We start from the raw sequence: 20251 nt of genomic DNA, 5'->3' as shown, positions 1-20251 counted from the left end.
TTACAACTACTGTACGTTGTTAGCTTGTAGATCTGCAATCTTTTTGCTAATGTTGGCCCCAGAATATGGATGCTGGGGTTCAAGTGTTTTTCTTTAGTTTGAGCTTGTAGATCTACTATTTTCACAGCGCAACACCCGAGTGCAACCAAGCATAAAATGCCAATTGATTCTTCTGATTAATTCCATTTATCAAGTTTTTTCTTCAAATTTGATTCACGATAGAAATAAAGTCATTTCTTGGGTGAAGTTTTCCTTCACCCACTCCACACCCCAAACCCATCAGATGTGTGTCAAGCCCACAGGTCTGTCCCACCAAGAGTGAGAATGTGTTGGTCCCAGGGACACAGTTAATTTCTCCTCTTTGCTGTCTGTGCGTGTCCTCAGGGGAAAAATTACAACTGAACATGGGCAGGTATCACAATGACAAAATATGGCTGAAAAGTTAGAAGTGACACGGCAACCCAGTGCAGTATTCTTTCCGAGTTCCACACAGACACTAAAGAAACATCCTGTCAGTCCTGCGATTCCCAAGTCTTGTGAGCCGTCCCTACAGATACAGACGTTGTGCGCACTGTGATCACCACTGGCACAACGCCAGGGAAGTGAAGAAGGTTTGGGCCTCTATACACTTTGGTCCGCTGTCTTTAGTTACGGTTAGGGTCTGTCATTTTGGACCCGTGAAGATCTCTACATTGGGGTCACCAAAATCAGTGGGGTTCATCCTGCAACTCAAATAAAATAATAAGGTCTGCAGACTGGAAATATGCTCCACGTGTTTACTGCCGATTCAACTTTTTGATCAAATGGATCTTATTCAGGACCAGGAATGTAATTATGTGTTATAATGAGAATGAGAAGTTAACATTTAAGCCTGAGGGTGGTGCTAGAGGAAAGGTCTTGAGGTCACTCAAATGGGTATGCACTATGCAGGAATGCGCTCAGTAAGTTTCATGGCAAACTGGCCATTTGATTTCTAGATATCTTATGTGCAAGTGGAAATTTTGGCCTTGTGGTGCCAGAGAAAATGCTTCTTACAAATCTTACAAACTTTGTAATCTAGTTTGGGACTAAATTTGTGGACGGACTGACCAACCAACTTACCATAAAATGCCGCAACTAGTGGGGCACGGTGGCACAGTCGGTAGTGCTGTCGCCTCACAGCTAGAAGGTCCTGGGTTTGATTCCCGTCGGGGACGCTGTGGGAGTGTCCTCTTCTCCACGTTATCGGTGCCCATACTCTAGGTGGGGTTGGTGAAAGGGCCTTTCTGTGTGGAGTTTGCATGTTCTCCCCCTCACAAAAACATGCTGTAGTCCTGGTCTTTATACTGCCTCCCCCTGGTCAGCCGGGGCGCCTGATGGAGGGGAAAGGAACTGGTTGAATTAACGTGTTCCTTCCACGCGCTACTAACTCCCCCCTGTCAGGTCATAAGAAGCGGCCTGCTCACTCCTCATGCGTTGAAGGAAGCATGAGCTCAGTTCAGGGCTCTCCAGGGTTCATCGCCATGCCGGCTTGTGGTGGACAGTTTTGTCAAAATTCTATAGTGCCCAGGATTACAGCTTAGGCATTGGCACTGGGTGGAAAAATGGGTTACAAAATTGTGGGATACAAATAGTTAAATAGATTAAAAAAAAAGAATGCTGTCACTAGTGGGGCACAAAATACTGTATTGGGCGGCACACTTGTGACAGGTATTGTATAAATCCTGTCTGTAAAATATATCTCTAGATATCTGACAGTCATTTTGGGAGTCTAGGCTCCTCAGACAGGATCCTCTTCAATCTAGAACCTTGAGTAGACTAGACACCTTTCTTTATTCTAGATTTCAGACTCTGTTGGATCTCAGTCCGTACCCTGACTCATGAATGGTGCAATATATAAGTTAAGACTCACTCTATATATGTGACATGCAACAGAGGGTAAAAAAGGTCCTGGGTCACAGCCAGGAGGTCCTCGGGTGAACCGTGACTTGAGTTTGCATTTTCCCCCCATGTCATGTTCCTGGGTTGGGTGCTCTGGTTCCCTCCCACACAAAGAGACATGCATGCCATGAAGCTTCAAATATGTACATTTCAGAACAGAACATTTCAGACATGTTCCCTTTGGATGTGTGTGTAAAAGGTACAGTATCTATTGGCACAAGAATGGTGCTGAGGTATTTACTGTATGTACTCAAATATTCAGTGTTCCTCAGTCTATTGTGCTTATTATCAAATGTACATAAATGAGGATATATAAAATTAACATGGGCAGACAGGTCAATTCACCTGTGGGTGTGAATGGAGAAACAAGAAAGAATAGATTACGGTCAAAAGAGAAGCAGGTACGTACATATAGGCGTGTATGTACTGTAAGACTTGTGCAGCAGGACTCAGTGCCTGTTCAGCAGTCTGATGGCCTGGCTGTGGAAACTGTCCCTTAGGCCGTTTATGCAGCATTTGATCTTGCAATATTAACTGTCTGTCAGTAGCAGAGTGAACAGAATTTGGCTCGGGTGGTTAGAGTTCTTAATAATCAGTTTTGCCTTGGCTGCGCGATACGCATGGCCTGGTGTATATGTACTAGAGAGAAGGAAGCTCACCTCTGACGATGTGCTAGGCCAGGGTTCATTGCCATGCCGGCTTGTGGTGGACATTTTTGTCAAAATTCTATTTTTGCCATGGATATACAAATATTACCAGAAACAGAGCTAGCCCTAAATGTATACTACTAGTGCTGTGGTCCTCAAAGTGGGTTGAGGCAGAGGGACCTTTGGGGTTGCTTGAAGGTGGTCCAAATAGACCATTACAGGTCTGTAACTCTGAGAGTGTACAAATGGGACCAAATGGACCCGTAGGACCCCCATAACACTCAGAGTTATGGGGGTCCTAGAAAATAAAAAGTTTGAGAACCACTGTACTGGTGGACTCCTAATGTGCCATAGTGTCATAGTAAATCAGTGTCATACATATTCTGAAGAAAACCTGGAGACTGACCTTCAGTAATTGTGTCCTATGATCAAAAAGTCTTGCCACGGACACATTTGTCCGTATATGGACATAATGATGACCCCTGTGCTAGGCCATCTGCATCACCCTCTGTAGCGCTCTGCAGTCGAGTTCCCATGCCAGGCGCGAGCACGAGCGTGCAGTGTGTGTGTGTGCATTTTGGACTCCTGCCAATAATATAGTGTTTCATGGAGGTAATTTAGTTTCATTGGCACTGCATAGCATTAATCTAGCTATCTGTCAGAACAGATAGAATAATCTTGAAGTGAGCTGCATGGGCATTGTTAGGTCTTGGTCGTGGCATTTCATGACATGATATTTCTTTCATAACATTGCTAGTTGATGTGCTCAAGGTGAGAATGGCTATAGGCTATAAATACCCAAAGACAACAGTACTCTGGTGTGTGTGTGTGTGTGTGTGTGTGTGTGTGTGTGTGTGTGTGTGTGTGTGTGTGTGTGTGTGTGTGTGTGTGTGTGTGTGTGTGTGTGTGTGTGTGTGTGTGTGTGTGTGTGTGTGTGTGTGTGTGTGTGTGTGTGTGTGTGTGTGTGTGTCCGTGTGCATGTATGGAGGGTGGTTATAACCTACTACAGATGCAATGTGAGAGTAGCTACAGTACATGCCTCAGTGCTGGGTTGATTTAAAACTGATATTTAAAAAATGTGGATCCTATCACTTTTAACTGCTTTTGGTATTTTTAACTATTGAGATATTACTTTGTGGTCAACTGACGTAACACTCCTAGTGTATCCGGAATTTGCACCATAAAGATTCCATCCAGGTTTTAAATCCTTCAACAAATGTACATATTAAATATATATTCTTTTTTACAAACATTTTTCCTCCCAACAAATAGTTTGATAACCTATTGAAATTGGCTTCGCAGCATATCTTCACCTCACCTTTACCCTTATTGAGAATACAAAAATACCTGAATATGCAAATTGGTATATTTACCAGAAATTCCAAATCAGCAGAAGATTCTTTCAAGAGATGTCAGTACCGAGTCAGCTAAAGGTGCCAGGTTACCATCTATTGGACCATGATAGGTTTGACCTATTGGTGACATCACACATCCTGCTCCAACATCACACATGCAACTCAGATTTCAGGGACGGTGCAGAGAAGCTCTCGCTCTGCAGGGGGAAGAATATGAAGAAGTTATGCACAAATGTAGCACAAATGCCACAAATGTTGTCTTAATACTAGTCATGCCTTCAAGGAGTTAACATTAATTAAAGTTTTTGACTGGAGGACACCTTTAAATACGAAATCCATGAAATGTTCCATATTTGATTCATTTCTTTTTACTGGAAGGTTCTCATTTCATACAGAAATCTGACTGTCAAAATGTCTACAGTAGCTTTCCACAAAATACTACAATAAGACAAAGTACAACAGTAGTACTACAGCATCTCAATATAAAGCAAAATTTCGACACGTGGCTTGACAATCCCTGGTCAGATTTTTGACCTTGGCAAAAATATCCTTTTACAGAATGCACAAGAGTCAGTGTACACAGTAAAATCCTGAGTGTTTATTTAACTCTGAGAGTGTACCAATGTAACCAAATACGAACCAAAAGTTGATTACATTTGTGACATTTATACACTCTGCTACATTTGTACCCTCTCAGAATGAAATTAACAGTATTTTACAGTATAGATTCTATTCACAGGCACCTGCTATGCAAATATTGAAAACATGGTGCCAAGTAAGTACTAAATGTAACCCTTTCTTCTCTTCTAGGTGTGTTTCTATGTGGCCCTCTACTACAATGTTATCATTGCATGGAGCTTATTCTACATGGGCAACTCCTTCCAGTACCCACTGCCCTGGGAGCAGTGTCCAGTTGACACTGCCACCAATGTCACAGGTGCAGTATACTTACAGTGTGCATGTCATTGTGTCTGTGTTCCTTCCTGTGCATGCATATCATCGCTGTTAGGAAGAAACCTTGTACAGTATGTCCATTGTCCCACACCGTTACTTTGCAGGAAATGGGGGGGAAAAATAACCTGTGATCCAGTGGACTCAATGTAGTAATTATTGGGCATGTTATTATAGGAGAATTCTTTCAAAAATAATCAAACTTTTTCAAAAGTAAGGTAGGTATAATATAGACAGTTTAGATGTCAAATGTAATAGACATTTTGCTCACTAATATAAGCCAAAGTGCCTAGAAATTCCTTGATTTGACGTGTGAAATTCAACAATATTCTTTTTGTTTCTGGGCCGGGGGCGGGTTCTCTTAAAGCTTTGAAACAACAACAATATTCTTTCCAACAGTAAAGGAATGTGCAGGTAGCTCCCCAACAACGTACTTCTGGTTCCGTAAAGCCCTGGACATCACTGACTCCATCGATGGATCCGGAGAATTCAACCCCGTCATGACAGGCTGTCTATTGGCTGCTTGGGCCATCGTTGCCTTGGCCATGATCAAAGGCATCAAGTCCTCTGCAAAGGTGAACTGTCCTGTCACTGCTCTTCCATACACCACAGATTCTCCTGAACTCTCATGAAATTGGAGTGTGTGTGTGTGTGTGTGTGTGTGTGTGTGTGTGTGTGTGTGTGTGTGTGTGTGTGTGTGTGTGTGTGTGTGTGTGTGTGTGTGTGTGTGTGTGTGTGTGTGTGTGTGTGTGTGTGTGTGTGTGTGTGTGGTATCAAATCTACTCTTAACATTTTGTATCACCGATGACCTAATAGTAAGGTGTGACGCAATACGATTTGTTAATTTCTTTAACGCCTCTCTTTTTGTGTACATTATTAGGTGATGTACTTTTCCTCAGTCTTTCCCTATGTGGTCCTCTTCATTTTCCTCGTCAGAGGTCTGATGCTGGACGGTGCAATCGAAGGAATAACCTACATGTTTTATCCCAAAGTAAGCAATGTTATCATCACATGGTATTTGATAGATTATATGTTGCATTGGTGAAGTCACTGTGTACTGGTAAGTAAAACGACATAATGCATATAGTGTTGAACCACAAGAACCCTATCATCCCTATTCTGGACATGACATAATGGGGGGCATGACAACATTCCGCATGAGTAGGTGAACATTCACTGAAAATAGTATAGACCCCTGGGGGGCTCCGGTCAACGAAGTATAGGGTTTCAGTGGTTAATCTACAGTACAGCTGCACAGACACACAAACACACACACACACACACACACACACACACACACACACACACACACACACACACACACACACACACACACCCCACTCAAAGGCGAGGGTGACATCGGGTAATCCATACTTGTCTCCGCCAGGCCGAAGGCGTGGCCGAGACTAAGTTTTGCCCCCTGTACGTGTTTGTGTCCTTGTCCGTCCGTCTGTGAACAGCTTATCTCCGGTACTGTTGGCCGGTCGAAGGAAAACTTTGCACGCACACTCCCTAGAGGCTAAGGAAAAACCTCTGCCTTGCATTTTTCCCATCAGCCTTTTATAGTGTCACCAGGAGGCCGACTTTTGCAAAAACTTTTTTTTAATATTACTCCTACAGATTTTGTTCAAACATCACGCAAATCGGTACACATTATCTCTATAGTCATGTGATCAAGACAGATCTGTCCGATTGTTCATAATTATTCCATCCTGATAGGCTAAGATTGCCATCTAAAGTATGCACAAGTGGCTTGTTTTGAACAAAATGCCTCAAATCATGAACGCAGTGTGCGATGGCCGTGAAACTGTGTGTGTGTGTGTGTGTGTGTGTGTGTGTGTGTGTGTGTGTGTGTGTGTGTGTGTGTGTGTGTGTGTGTGTGTGTGTGTGTGTGTGTGTGTGTGTGTGTGTGTGTGTGTGTGTGTGTGTGTGTGTGTGTGTGTGTGTGTGTGTGTGTTTCAGTTAGAGATCTGGGGTGAGGTGCAGGTGTGGCGACAGGCTGCCACCCAGGTGTTCTTTGCTCTTGGGCTGGGCTACGGTTCTGTTATCGCCTACTCCTCCTACAATCCAGTCCACAACAACTGTCACAGAGACGCCCTGATGGTGTCCACGATTAACTTCATGACATCCGTCCTAGCATCGCTAGTCGTCTTCGTAGTGCTGGGTTTCCGTGCCAAGAACATCGCATTGAACTGTGTGGCTGAGTATGGCGTGTCCATTACTATCCATTATGTGCATTAACAAAAATACTTAGATGAGCGCCAACACATTTGTCTGCATTCCCACTTTACTGTTGCATAACTACTGTAGGGTTGTTGCACTAAGTTAGAGCTGATTCTAGATACATTTGAACTTTTTATCACTGATGTTCCCTCTTCGACCTCCTTTTAGAAATCTTGGGCTTCTAAGTGACATGGCTTCCCATGGATCAAACCACCACTGGTGGCCTTGGTTCAACATGTCTGACCCAAGTTCGGTGTCCATAGCGGATTACAGAGAGTGGTACCATCACTACGGCTCCATGGTGGGGACAAACGTCACAGACTGCGATCTGGAGAAGGAGATGAATAAGGTAAACATGAGACGTGAAGAACACAAGCACCCCTGTGTTTATGTTCACAGTATAGTTCATGGACTTATTATGAATATATTGAACAACAACCTCAGCTTTGCTTTTATACTTGTAAAGCTTCTGCTCTTCAGAGCTAACGGTAGTTGACACACCAGCAACACGTAAAAAAAAAGAAGATAAAACACGACTTGCAACTCTGCCACTTGGACTTTCAGATCCACCGAATATGAGCGGGGAGAGGCTAATTTATAATAGTGGTAGGGACTGGGGGGTGCAGGTATAGGCAATTTCCCTATACCAATGAGATTTTCCTTTTAGAATGTTAATAATAACAACAGCATATATTTTCAGATGCACTCACATTCTCACAAACATTTTGGATGGGTCAGTATCTGTCTAACTTAACTAAACCTAACTTTAGGTGCTCGGGTGTCGCTGGGGCTAAGTTCCTGTCCACCATCTAAGAGACTAGAGGTTTGAATCATCTGCGGTGCCTTCTGCCGTGTTAACAGGAGGGAAGCCGGGCAGGAAGAGCAATATTTGTCGCTGTACCAGTGAATCCTACTGGCATTTTTCAAGCATAGAACAGGCACCCTGACCAAACTGTAGGTGTCACTAGTGCAGCGACGGAGATCGACTTCAACAAACATTGGAGTGCCTGGCCAATCATATCTGTTTTTAAAACAAGCTGTTTTGAACGCTTCTGAAGCCGGGAGATAATGTCTGATTTATTTACTCCATAGATGTGTCAGAAATGCCTTCATATAAAGAGCCTGGAATCAAGTCAACCAGTGAACGTGATGAATCATAACTATAAAACATTTTACTCCGTTCATGAAAATAATTGGAAAACGCAAAAGAGGCGAAGGTACAAGACTGTGTACATATTTTAGGAGTGAAGGAACTACTCATCCTAAAACCATTGCTCTTGGTTCTTCTCAACTTTAACTGTTGTTATTATTAGGCTATAGTGTTTATATTGTTAACAATATTGTAGTTGATGACAATGTATGATCGTGCCTCCAGGTTATGGGGTTCTAGTGTAGCAGTCCCGTGACATTCGCGGTAGTGGTAACATTTCCATGGTAACGCAATCTCCACCAATCAGTACCCACGATTGAGGGTAGTGAAGTATTTCTCCTTGACACGTGAATAAAACATGTTCTTCTTAAAGGTAGATTGATTGCATACAGACGTCTGGCTTCTACAGAAGCATACAGTATGCATAGCCTACATTGTTTTGCAACAATTTCGCAGGTGGTAAGTCCACATTGGATTGACATTATAGCTGATAATAAAATTCTCTATGCAGAAAATGAATGGGAGTTTTGTACTGTTTATAAAGCCTTTCCACAGCAGGCATTTTGACTGGTAAACACAGCTGAAAGTAATAACATTAATTGTGGGTGTGTCCATTTAGGTGTTATAGGTGTAACAGCATGGACAGCGCCTGTTCAGTTAACTTTATGCTGGCACACAGAAACACATGAATGAAACACACCCACAATCAGTGTTTTCACCTTTAGCTGCGTTTACCAATGAAGGGGTAAAAACTAAGCGTCCATTGTTTCAAACTAATTGATTAAAACTAACAGAGCTATTTTTTACATTTCAAAATAATATCCAAATACATACTGTTTGTCTTTATTCGTTTGTGTTTTCCTGTTAGAGTCGGGCAGTGTTTTCTGCGAACAGCTGGGAAGCCCTTGTTCATTCATATGTTATTCTGTACACATTTTAGTCGTTTTTTGTTTGTTTTTGCTTATCTTCCATCTCCCTCAAATCCTCAGCACCTTCCTCATATCTCTGTTTCTACATCTATCTCTCCCATCTTTCACACACTGTACTGTACTGTACTATATTCTGTACTGTATACACCTCCATTTCAACGCCCTTCATATCCTGACTCCAGGGTGTGGAAGGAACAGGGCTGGCGTTCATCGCCTTCACAGAAGCCATGGCTCTTTTCCCAGCGAGTCCCTTTTGGTCCACTCTCTTCTTCCTAATGCTGCTCAACCTGGGTCTCAGCACCATGTTCGGAACCATGCAGGGAATCCTCACCCCCCTCATGGACAATTTCAGCCTGCTGGGGCGACACAGGACCCTGCTCACTGGTAATACACACGGCACGGCATTCCATATTCAAATAGAACTCAACTCAGTGATACAAAGTGCTCATGAAGGCACTTTAACCACTTTTCTGGGGGGAACATTAGCCAAAAATAGCCGATCTACAAGCTCACAATGTGTTGGCGAAGAGATTTCATGTAGATGGAAAAAGTGGTCAAAGTACAGTTGTAACTGAAGTCCAGTTCTCTTAAGAAAACAGAGGTTTAATTGGTTAACCCTGTGAAACTTTTTCAATTTCAGGGGTCCCAGTTTGAAGCCATAGACACCCTACTTTTAGCTTTAATTGACCCATAAGGATCCATTTATTTCCATATGTACACCTGTAAGGATACATTTGGACCCTGGTGGTCCCCCGGACCCCACGCTGAAAACCATTGCTTTAACCAGCAAAATCAGAGAGTTAATCAAATGTAAAAGTTTAATTAAAGATACAATCCATAGGCTTCAAGTCCATTGTCTCCCTCTCCCGACGGAGAGAGGTAATTGCAACGATGTTTGAGCCTGTTCTGCCCTCCTTCACATCTTATTCTTCTTATCTACTACTTATCTGCTACTTTTTACCCGGTAGCTGTCCTGCCTGACACCAGGGTCTAAATGTATCAATGGAGAATAGTGAGACTACCTGCAACCTCCATGTGCTAGTTTTATTGCATTATACCTGTGTACTCTACCATGCATATTGTTTAAAAATCAATCAATCAATCTAACAAAACAAAACACTATTTTTTCATTAAAATAAGTTTGTTTTTATACTCTGGATTTTGCCATGTTCCTCACTGGTTAGTTCAGTGTGATGTTATTTGTCTTTCAGTATCGAGCTGTGTTTTGGGGTTTGTGATTGGATTGTTGTTTACCCAGCGGTCTGGTAACTACTTTGTGGCGATGTTTGACGACTACTCTGCAACGCTGCCGTTAATCATCGTAGTGGTGTTTGAAACATTTAGCGTGGCGTGGGTTTACGGAGCAGATCGGTAAGACATCGAATGCTTTCCACTTTCAAAATGTGTCATGTTATTTCTGTACAATGCATGCTAGTTTAAATGGTTCAGTTAACAGGGGGTTTCACTTTAAAACACTCAATATTTAGATATTTCAATATTCAATATTTAGATATTTGATATTCATTTGATCAGACATGCCCCCATCCTATATAAACCCATTGAACATTAAACTCCAGGTTAACCATGTTAAACTCCTTAAAAATACATGTCCCAGCTTCTGGTGACTGATATTGTGCTTCTAATGTGTGCTGCCCCCCTCATAACTTGTTTCATTTTTATTTTATTTTAATGTAATTGCATTATTTTTTAGGTTTTATTTTAATTTTAATAAAACGGGTGCACACAAAAGCCCAAGTAGAAATTAAAATCCCCCAGAAGTGTTTTGAAGTGATATACCCCTTTAAGCCTGGGTGTCACACACCGAAAATAGACGATCTACAAGTTCTTGTACATTGGTTATTTTTGGTGCACAACACTTGCGCACAACTAGGTATGAATCAGGTTTTATGTTGGCACAGAAAATGTCTTACATTTTCCATTACCCCATAGCTTCTTGGATGACATTGAAGTTATGCTGAAATGGCGCCCTCCAGTGATCTACAAGTATCTTTGGAAATATGTGTGCTTACTGGCTATGGTGGGTCTCCTGGCTGCCAGTTTACTTCGCATGGTCTTCAAACGACCGACGTACACAGCTTGGAATCAAAACGCAGTAAGATGTTGGAACATTATTTCTCGTGCAGTGCACACTGCACACTCATGACCAAGTCTTATGAATATAAATGTTGCTTATTCAGACCAGAGAGAGAGAGAAATGTATTTTAATTTGTGGTTAAAATGCTTGTGTGTAACGATGGTATGTTGAGAAAAATATCATGTGTGTTTAAAGGACATAGCTAAGCTTTGAGTCTGCAGTGCCTTTGAGTATCTTAGATTTTCATTGTACCAACTAAACTAAGATCCAAGTCTTCTAAAAGAGCATATTCTTTGTAAAGAAAATTTTGCCTGCATCTTTCAGAGTCAAAATCATAAACTCTGTGTTTCCAAGTGTGGGGTATGTATACCTGTCAGTAAGTGGGCAGATTCAGCCAGTGGTTATACAAAATGTGATTATATGATTATCATAATTGTAGGAAGCAAGTACCCAAGAGCTGGAATCTAATCGACCAGTAATTGTTGTGATAAATGGTGTACACTGTACAGAACAGTACTAATTGAATGTTCTAGTGATTACATCTTTTTGTAGTCTAACCCGGAAGATACTTCTGCCACGCATTCCTACGGCATTGCAGGAGGTTGAGGTAGTAGAGGGAATTTAAACCCTCTATTAGTGAAACGGACCTGCTCACTGTACTTGGTCTGCTCTTGTTTCATTCTACCCTGAATCTCTTCCCCAGAAATAGACGGTCTACAAGCCCACACCCGTTGTGAGCTTGTAGATAGGCAAATGTTCCCCCCAGAATAGGGGGGGAACACGTCTGCCGTAACAAGCATTGACTTCATTACAGCTTTGCGTTTCTCACTCTTATTTTCTTCAATGTAGATATGAGACATTAGAGATGAGATTTTTTTCCCCCCAAGAATCAAACCAACAAAAGCACAAAGTGTAAAACCTGAAAATGTGGGGGGAATTAAATTGTTACTTTAGTCTGTGTCCTATTTCCGTGTCGACTGACTTGCTTGTGCCTGCATTCTCTTGACACAGAATCTCTCTCTCTCTCCCTGTTTGTTAGGCGTCTGAGGTGACTCTTGAATACCCTGGCTGGGCCTTGGCTATGATCAGCATGCTCATCCTCTTAGCCAGCTTCCCTGTGCCTCTCGGCTACATCCACCACATGCTGCGACAACGTGGGGTTCCCAGCCTGGGCTCGGAGGAGGACATAGGCGGCCAGGAGATGCACCGTGAGCGGTACACCAAGTGCAGCTCTTCAGAGCAGCTGGACGCCAACGCCCACCACCACGCCCCCTCAGACGGTGACCCGACTCGCCCCAGGGCGACCTTCCTGCCACTGGGCACCGACCACTATCATCTCCTTCCCCAACGGGGGGACATGGAGGATGATGAGGAGGAAGAGGAGGACACGGGGATGTGAGCCAAAGAGTGGTTGAAGAGGAAGGGAGGAAGTAGCTACAACGAAAGGAGGAAGTAGCTATTTCCAACCGCCGTTGGGAAAGAGTTCGCGTAGGGAGGAGAACTAAGAACAAAACGATTGTTTATCTGAGGAAGACTGTACGGTATTTAGATTTACCAGTATTCTCTGTATTGCTGATATAGCTGGATAAGCCAAAAGAACAAAGTGCCTTCATAGTTTTACACTCACTGAACAGAGTAAAATTCAGGTTTCTTACTCCAAATTAAGCTAATTCCATGCATTCGTTGGGGCTTTTCACACTTAAGACAGTAGCCCAGGGCTTACTGCTGTGTTAGCCCTGGGCTTACAGTCATCTCACAGTTAAGGATCTTGCCCGCTGAAGTCCGTATGTTCGTATGTTGACTCTGATGCGTGTTATACAAAACAGTCATCAAACAGTGAGGGTGATTGTGTGGTCACGGTGGTCCTCTCACTTGTTGAACACAAACATAAATACTGGAGCCACATTAAAAAGGAAAACCACCCCGATCCTAAACAGTAGACACACACACACACACACACACACACACACACACACACACACACACACACACACACACACACACACACACACACACAAACACAGAGTATGGAACGATACAGATTCCCATGCCATGACTCCCATCGGAAATGTGCATGCTGCTAGGCAATGCCTTTCCTGAATCCACAGGCTTCATTCTTCACAGTAGGCTGCTACAGCCTCAAAACACTGCAACATACAGACAAGATGATACGAAAAACGCTGAAAATCGAACCCGGTCGAAAATGTCAGAGGCAGTGGGTAAAGTAAAGGGACAAGTGACGGGCTATCATGATATATGACTTGAAGGTTCTGGGCCTATGGAATTGCTCGGGTTAGTGCTCGGTGAGCTCAGTCAGTGGGTGATCAGGTGGAAGCAAAGCCCCAGTTTTCCAAAGATAGGATTTGGCCATTGTCCACTGTGATTGAGCTTTGTGTTTACATACCGTAAAAACCTGTTCATGGTGACGAAAGGATTCCAGGCGGGATGGACTTCAAATATTAGATACTAATACGTTTTTAATCCGTTTTAGACAGAGTAATAAAAAACATGTGCAAAATATTTGTATATCGTAAGCTTGGTCTCAGCTTGAGTTTAGGTAACCAGTAAAGTTACGTGATAGTCTTTATAGCTCCATTCTAATGTCACTCTACCTTACACTTTTGCCTGGGTAAATATCACACACTTTTTTAAATATTTGCAAATAAGGCAAGTTTTAATTGAATATACAATGGCCACTGTTTAAACACAATTGAGGCACCCTGTTTTGAATTCATCTAGAACTTTTACAGTGATTTCTGGGCCCTAACGGAGAGCAACTCAGAACTACCGGCTCGGTAGAGACTTCAAATTTGCAAAGTAAAACTGAGCTGTACAATATTGTACAAATAACGTGAATTCTATTCTAAGGTGGATTTCTATTTTATCTTGGGCTTACTGTGAGCCATGGGTTTTAAATATGAGGTTGAACTAGCCCTGGGCCTTTTGTATCCTAGGGTTTAGATTAGCCCACAGTTTAGACATGTGTGAAAAGCCCTTAAATGTTTAAACAAATACCATACCTCTGAATTTTCTTTTCTTTTCTTTGACAGATGAGTGTTCAGATTAGTTTAAAATACACCCTCTAACTGAAAGGCAGTCTTGTCAGAGAAAATTATAGAGGGCATCTAAAAGATATTTTAAACTCCACATTCTCCTCTATGAGGTTCTGGCACACAGAGCTACTTGAAATATATATTTTGCCAACCAACTGTGATAAGAACCAATGAAATGCAGGTTCTTATAAACAATTTCCAGGTTGGAGGAAACAAAGCATTTTGGGACGTTCGCTGGATTGTACGTCTTGGAATCATGCGTGGGAATGGTACAGTAGCAGTGGAAAGAACCGATACAAACAAAACCTCTGCACATTTATTGTGTTTCATATAGTTTTAAGATACTTCCAGTAGTGATGTATAACAAGTTAGCTGTGAACAGTGCAATACACGTTTGCAAGCATATTTGCTCACAGGTTCTTGTTTTATCAGTGAAGAATGCAAATCTTTTGTACGTTTGTAACAGAATGTAGTCTATTTAAAGTAATGTACTGTAGAAGAGCTACTATTACCCTGCCTGTACGAATGTGTGGCAGGGAATTGTTATATTGTAGGTCCTGTCTGTGTGTTTGTTAGCTAGATTTGAGAACGGACAGGTGGATTTTCTAGAAACTTGATGGGAATGATCTGTATGCTGCCGCGAAGAGACGTTTTGGGTTGTAAAGGTCAAAGTGCAATTTAGAGAAGTAGCACACAAATAGATGCGGGCAGAGTTCACTGATTAAGTTCTTACATTGTAAATGGCAACCTTACGTCATTATTAGAATGACCCCAATCTGGTAACCCATCTACAAAAAAGGGGGGGGGGGATCCTGCTGAATCTGTTTTGAGAGATTAGAATAACCCTAACAATCTTTGTTCCCAAGCATTGCAAACCCCAACCAAAACCTATAGAGCCCTAATTGATGACAGAAGTATTACCTGGGTCATCAATAAAGTGATACTGTAGTTGTCTAATGGTAGCAGTAACATCAGTGGTTGACCTGAACAGCTTTGATATTATAAATGACACAATCAATACAGACACATGTGTCTGAGCTACAACCAAAATGTGTTGTCCAAGTCTACACTGATTCGTCAGTTGCCAGTCAACAATTATAGTCATAACTGCACATGCACTCGGACCTCTTGAATCCATCAGATTATGGGCAGCCAGTGAAAACATTCAATTATTTCTATGGTAATCCAGGTAGTTGGAAAGAAATATGCTTAAAATGTGCTAATGTTAATTATCAGCAAATATGGTTTGAATGTAAATAATAAAAACAATACTACTTCCTTAATGTCAAAGTGCTGGTAATGACCATTTTGTGGGATAATAACTGAGATCACATTTAGATATAAAGTCACTGAGGAGAAGAAATCATGTCGTATTCCTCTAGATGACATTAGTATTACTCTGGTATTTGTGGTTTCTTCCTGAATGCCTCCATCGATTGGATCCAGTCTCATGCTACTAATATTTAATCATTGTTCAGCAGGGACAGCACTTTCTTTGAAAATATCACATTTCTTATACGTATACATTTTTCATGTTGGGGTTTGATGTATGAAAATTATCATTATTGGTAGATGACAATATCTATGTACTTTAAGCTTAACAAATGATGGTTTAGCATGAAAACGATTGCGATTTATATTATGATTCTAACTGTGATTATTTTGATGCTTTTTTGGTGTGTGTGTGTGTGTGTGTGTGTGTGTGTGTGTGTGTGTGTGTGTGTGTTTTTGTGTGTGTGTGTGTGTGTGTGTGTGTGTGTGTGTGTGTGTGTGTGTGTGTGTGTGTGTGTGTGTGTGTGTGTGTGTGTGTGTGTGTGTGTGTGTGTGTGTGTGTGTGTGTGTGTGTGTGTGTGTGTGTGCGGGCATGCATGTAGAAAGGAGTTGGGGTGTTTTCATATCTGTGGAGATGTGATTATTTTGGATGTCTGTGTTGTGAAATACAGTATATTGATGTAAAATGTTTTGAGCTAACATTTGTTTTTACCTCAAATATAAGACTAGATGGCAGGAAAATGTTTGTAAATTTGTGTTTACTTTTAAATAAACACAAATACTGAAATTCATGTGGAGTTACTTTGCATCCCTTGTAAATTAGCAGGACATTTAAAAGTAAATTGCTTTTCACTAGAACAAAAATAAACCTGTAGGTGGCAGTATGTCAAACCCAACCTGCCCAACTGGCAGGTGTAAATGACATCCTGCCTTTACAAGTTCTGACTGGCCTAGTTGATGTTAATTAATCAAGTTCTCAGTGCTGTAAAGTAACTAAGTACATTTACTCTGTAAGTACTGTACTTAAGTATAGTTTTGAGGTATTTTTTACTTTACGGAGTATTTCATTTCCAATTTCAATAATTTTACTTCTACTCCACTACATATCAGAGGCAAACATTGTAGCCTACTTTTACTTAACTACAATTATTTGAAAACTTTAGTTACTTGTTACTTTGCAGATTTTGATTATTATTACAAAACATACATACCCACTTCAGCCCTATATACATTTCGGCCATTTGAAAATAGCCGATCTACAAAAGATTTTTATACATTTTAAAACGTGTGAAATGGGATAATTCTGCATAATCTAACCCTCTGAGATGTAGTGGAGTAAACGTAAAAGTATATTGAAAATGGGAAACACTCCAGTAAAGTAAAAATGTCCTCAAAAGTGTACTTAAGTACAGTACATGGGTAAATGTACTCAGTTACCTTTACACCACTGGAGGGTGGTGCTGGTGCAGAGAGGAGGGGATGGTGGACAGGGAGGGGGAGGAGGTGGGGGGGCAATAGAGAGATGGGAGGGGGAAAAAAGAGCGCACCAGAGCGCGTTGAAGCAGGACAGTTCGTAGTGAGTAGACATAGTGCAGGACAACGGGAGAGTCTCTTTCTTTGGGGCTGTGAGGATCAGGATGGACATCCGACCAGACAGGTTTAAGGCGGCCGCGGCTAAAACTCTGGGAAAGATTCACAGGTACCTTACATCCTGCAACTTCAAAGTTTGTTGAATTTACCTCCCAATTCCAATGTATTAGGTCCGCTTTAAAGCCATTTGCGAGAGTAGTTTGCGTGTAACGTGCGCCACTAATCCACCTCAGCCAGTTTTTGTCCGTGCGCCTGTTATTTGAAAAACGGTGGTTTATTGTTAGACAATTAAAAAAATATATCTTTATTACTTTCAATCAATTCGGACAAGTCAGAGCAGTTAGACAGTTTACATCCCGTTCATATAGATAGAGAGGAGGGACTGATCGTGCGCACCTGGAGGCTGAATGGTGGTGCTGATGGGACAGCAACATCTGGCCCAGACAGTGCAGTGATGGAGAGAGATAGTCCGACTGAGGAAAATCTTTGCCATGGCCTAAAACATGCTCGCAGTAGTTAGTTTGATACTTTGATGGTCTAGATTCAGGGTTGGTGGTGTATAGGCTAGTTTGTTGGAATTCGTGTTTTTCTTTTCTTTGGCTGTTTGCTACTTTGCTTGTCCCATGTGTCAGTTAAAGGTGGAGGTCTATTCGTGTCTGAGTTAAGAGCTTACATAATATTGCCGTTCGTAATTCGTGTCCTATAGCTGGTGGAAGCTTGACCAGATGGAATGAAAGTAGAAGCAGTGGCACATTGATCATTACTGATTTCATCTGATTTTCTGTCTAGTTTTTTTTCACATGCATTTTCAGCTGATTCCGAGTAACTCTTTTTTACAGTTAATAAAACATTTAGTGACCTGGATAAAATAAGGTTATTTTCTTGCAGATTTTATAGTCCCTACCATAAAAAGTCCCAATTTAGGCTATTGAAAATATATTTTCAGTAAATAAAAGTGGCAAAATGTATTCTATCCAAGAAGCATTAGAATGGAAAAAAGAAACGTCACCGTGTCTTTCTAATAATTGATACTACCATGACCCAAACGGTCCTATTGCCTTCCCAGGAATGCTTTCAAATATAATAACTCAGAGTATCTTGACAAAAGCTGTTTTTATAAAATATTATTCTAGTAGCCTACGTTTTATTTTATTTTATTTTTTATAGAACAGCAGAGACAGTCAAGAAACTGAGGACAGAGACTGAAAGAAATGCAAGGTCGGAATTGAAAGTCGATCACCTGGTCGACACACCATCCAGTCGTCCACTGGGGCTGGATCCATGACTTTATGAAACCTATGAACAATGACATAGGTGTAACAATGACAAAGAATTAGTATCTGATACATCACACTGTTAACATATACTTTGGCCTATACAAAACATGTATTTAGACTTGTATTGAGGGTGTGTAAATAATTGACTGGTAAGGTCCTTATACGTCATTGGTTCTGAAAGTGGGGGGGAGTACCAGGGGGTCCCCAGCAAAATTTGTTAATATGGTGTCACAATCATTTTAACCACTTTTAACCGTATTTTATACTTTGTTTAATCGAAAATAGCAGATATACAAGCTCATAGCGCATCACTTCATGCCATGCTATGAGCTTGTAGATCTGCTATTTTACAAAAATATATATATTTTTTTCAAATCTTTGAATATATATATAATTTTTTAAGTGAACACTTTTAACACAAATCTTTGCTTCCGGGGGTTTCTGGCACAAAAAAAATTCAGATGGGGGTCCGTGGGCCAAATACATCAATTTGGGGGTCCTTGACACGAAAAAAGTTTGAGAACCACTGCCTTACATGGACTGGTAAGGTCCATTTTTACACCCTCAAGAGTTAAATTAACAGATGATTTTGCAGGGCATCTCTGTCTAAATGGGAAAAGTATAGACCTGAATAGTTTATAATAAATAGGGTTCGTTATCTTTGAAAATCAAACAAATGATACAAACATGTGGTCTGAATGAACTGTAGTATCAGTACATAAGATGAAACATAGAAACATGTGATGTAAATATTCCACTGAAAAGGCAGATTGTAGACATTGATATGCGTAATAACCATTGGTTAAAGCTTGAGCTCTCTCAGGATTTGAGGTAGCAACCAAACGTATAAATCCCGTCCTGAAATAGCCAGTTTTTTTCAGTCCAGCTGTTGGCCCATGCAAATCCCCACCCCCACACCCCTCCACCTCCATCCCATGTCACTTCCGCCTCTAGATCCCCCACCCCTTCATCCACCCATCCTTCCATCATTGAAAGACTATAGCCACGGCCAACTTTCAGCCTATCAGGACCTCTGGGATTAACGGTGTGAGGGCACGCGAGTCACAGGATTTGTCTTTCGTACTGGATTGTTAGTGAGCCACGTGCATGCGGATGGCATGAGAGATGACTTGTATCAGATTGGATTCTGATTGGGTTTCATGCATTCCCGTTGTAGTGAAAAAATGGTGTCAGAGGAAGTGAATTTAATTGTGTGTGCGTGTGCGCGTGTGCGTGTGCGTGTGCGTGTGCGTGTGCGTGTGCGTGCGCGTGCGTGTGCGCGTGCGCACGCGTGTGTGTGTGTGTACACCGCACGCGCGTGCGTGCGTGCCTGAGAGAGAGAGAGAGAGAGAGAGAGAGGTGGAGGGGCATCCCTCCACCTCCCATGTGTGAGTTGCTGAGTTTGTCTGTGAGCATCCTCACTGGCTCACAGACAAACCCGTGATCCCTCTGTATGAAAGCAGCCAGGAGTCCATCAATTATTTAAAGATTTTCTCCATCAGAATGCATCTCCTGTTTCTATATTAAACTCCACTCAGTAAGCATAAACTTAAGTAATGTAAGGTCAAGTGCACTCTCACTCTTGCCATCCCTTCAAACCATTCCATCGTAACAAACTTAAAGTATGTACTGTAGCCTCTGTTCATCATTGCCTGTTAGATAACCACTCATTGATAAATTATAATGTAATAGTGGCTTTAATAGCTATTACTTATAACAGTGTTGTGTGTGCGTGCGTGCACGAGAGGAGGGAAGGTGATGAATAGTGCAACAGGAAACAACCTCTTTG

At 41.7% G+C, this 20251-nt stretch overlaps 2 protein-coding genes across 2 annotated transcripts in view; both read left to right on the top strand.

Annotated features, from left to right (window-relative positions):
* Positions 1–16249, top strand: part of slc6a16a (solute carrier family 6 member 16a) — a 31751-nt gene extending 15502 nt beyond the window's left edge. The window contains exons 4-12 of the mRNA XM_084071751.1: positions 4733–4859; positions 5273–5448; positions 5754–5864; positions 6836–7077; positions 7265–7445; positions 9358–9559; positions 10387–10546; positions 11126–11288; positions 12310–16249. Coding sequence (XP_083927877.1) covers positions 4733–4859; positions 5273–5448; positions 5754–5864; positions 6836–7077; positions 7265–7445; positions 9358–9559; positions 10387–10546; positions 11126–11288; positions 12310–12669 — 1722 coding nt within the window. The 3' untranslated portion in view covers positions 12670–16249. The remainder of the gene's footprint in view (positions 1–4732; positions 4860–5272; positions 5449–5753; positions 5865–6835; positions 7078–7264; positions 7446–9357; positions 9560–10386; positions 10547–11125; positions 11289–12309) is intronic.
* Positions 16250–17232: 983 nt separating this feature from the next.
* The window catches only part of slc17a7a (solute carrier family 17 member 7a), a gene marked incomplete at both ends in the record, with an annotated part of 25577 nt that continues 22558 nt past the window's right edge, over positions 17233–20251 (top strand). Inside the window, one exon of the mRNA XM_084072031.1 lies at positions 17233–17294. Coding sequence (XP_083928157.1) covers positions 17233–17294 — 62 coding nt within the window. The remainder of the gene's footprint in view (positions 17295–20251) is intronic.

This window comes from Gymnoscopelus microlampas (genome assembly GCF_963454915.1).
Source record: "Gymnoscopelus microlampas genome assembly, chromosome: 11".
Lineage (NCBI taxonomy): Eukaryota > Metazoa > Chordata > Actinopteri > Myctophiformes > Myctophidae > Gymnoscopelus > Gymnoscopelus microlampas.
This window is presented reverse-complemented; position numbering and strand designations above follow the sequence as displayed.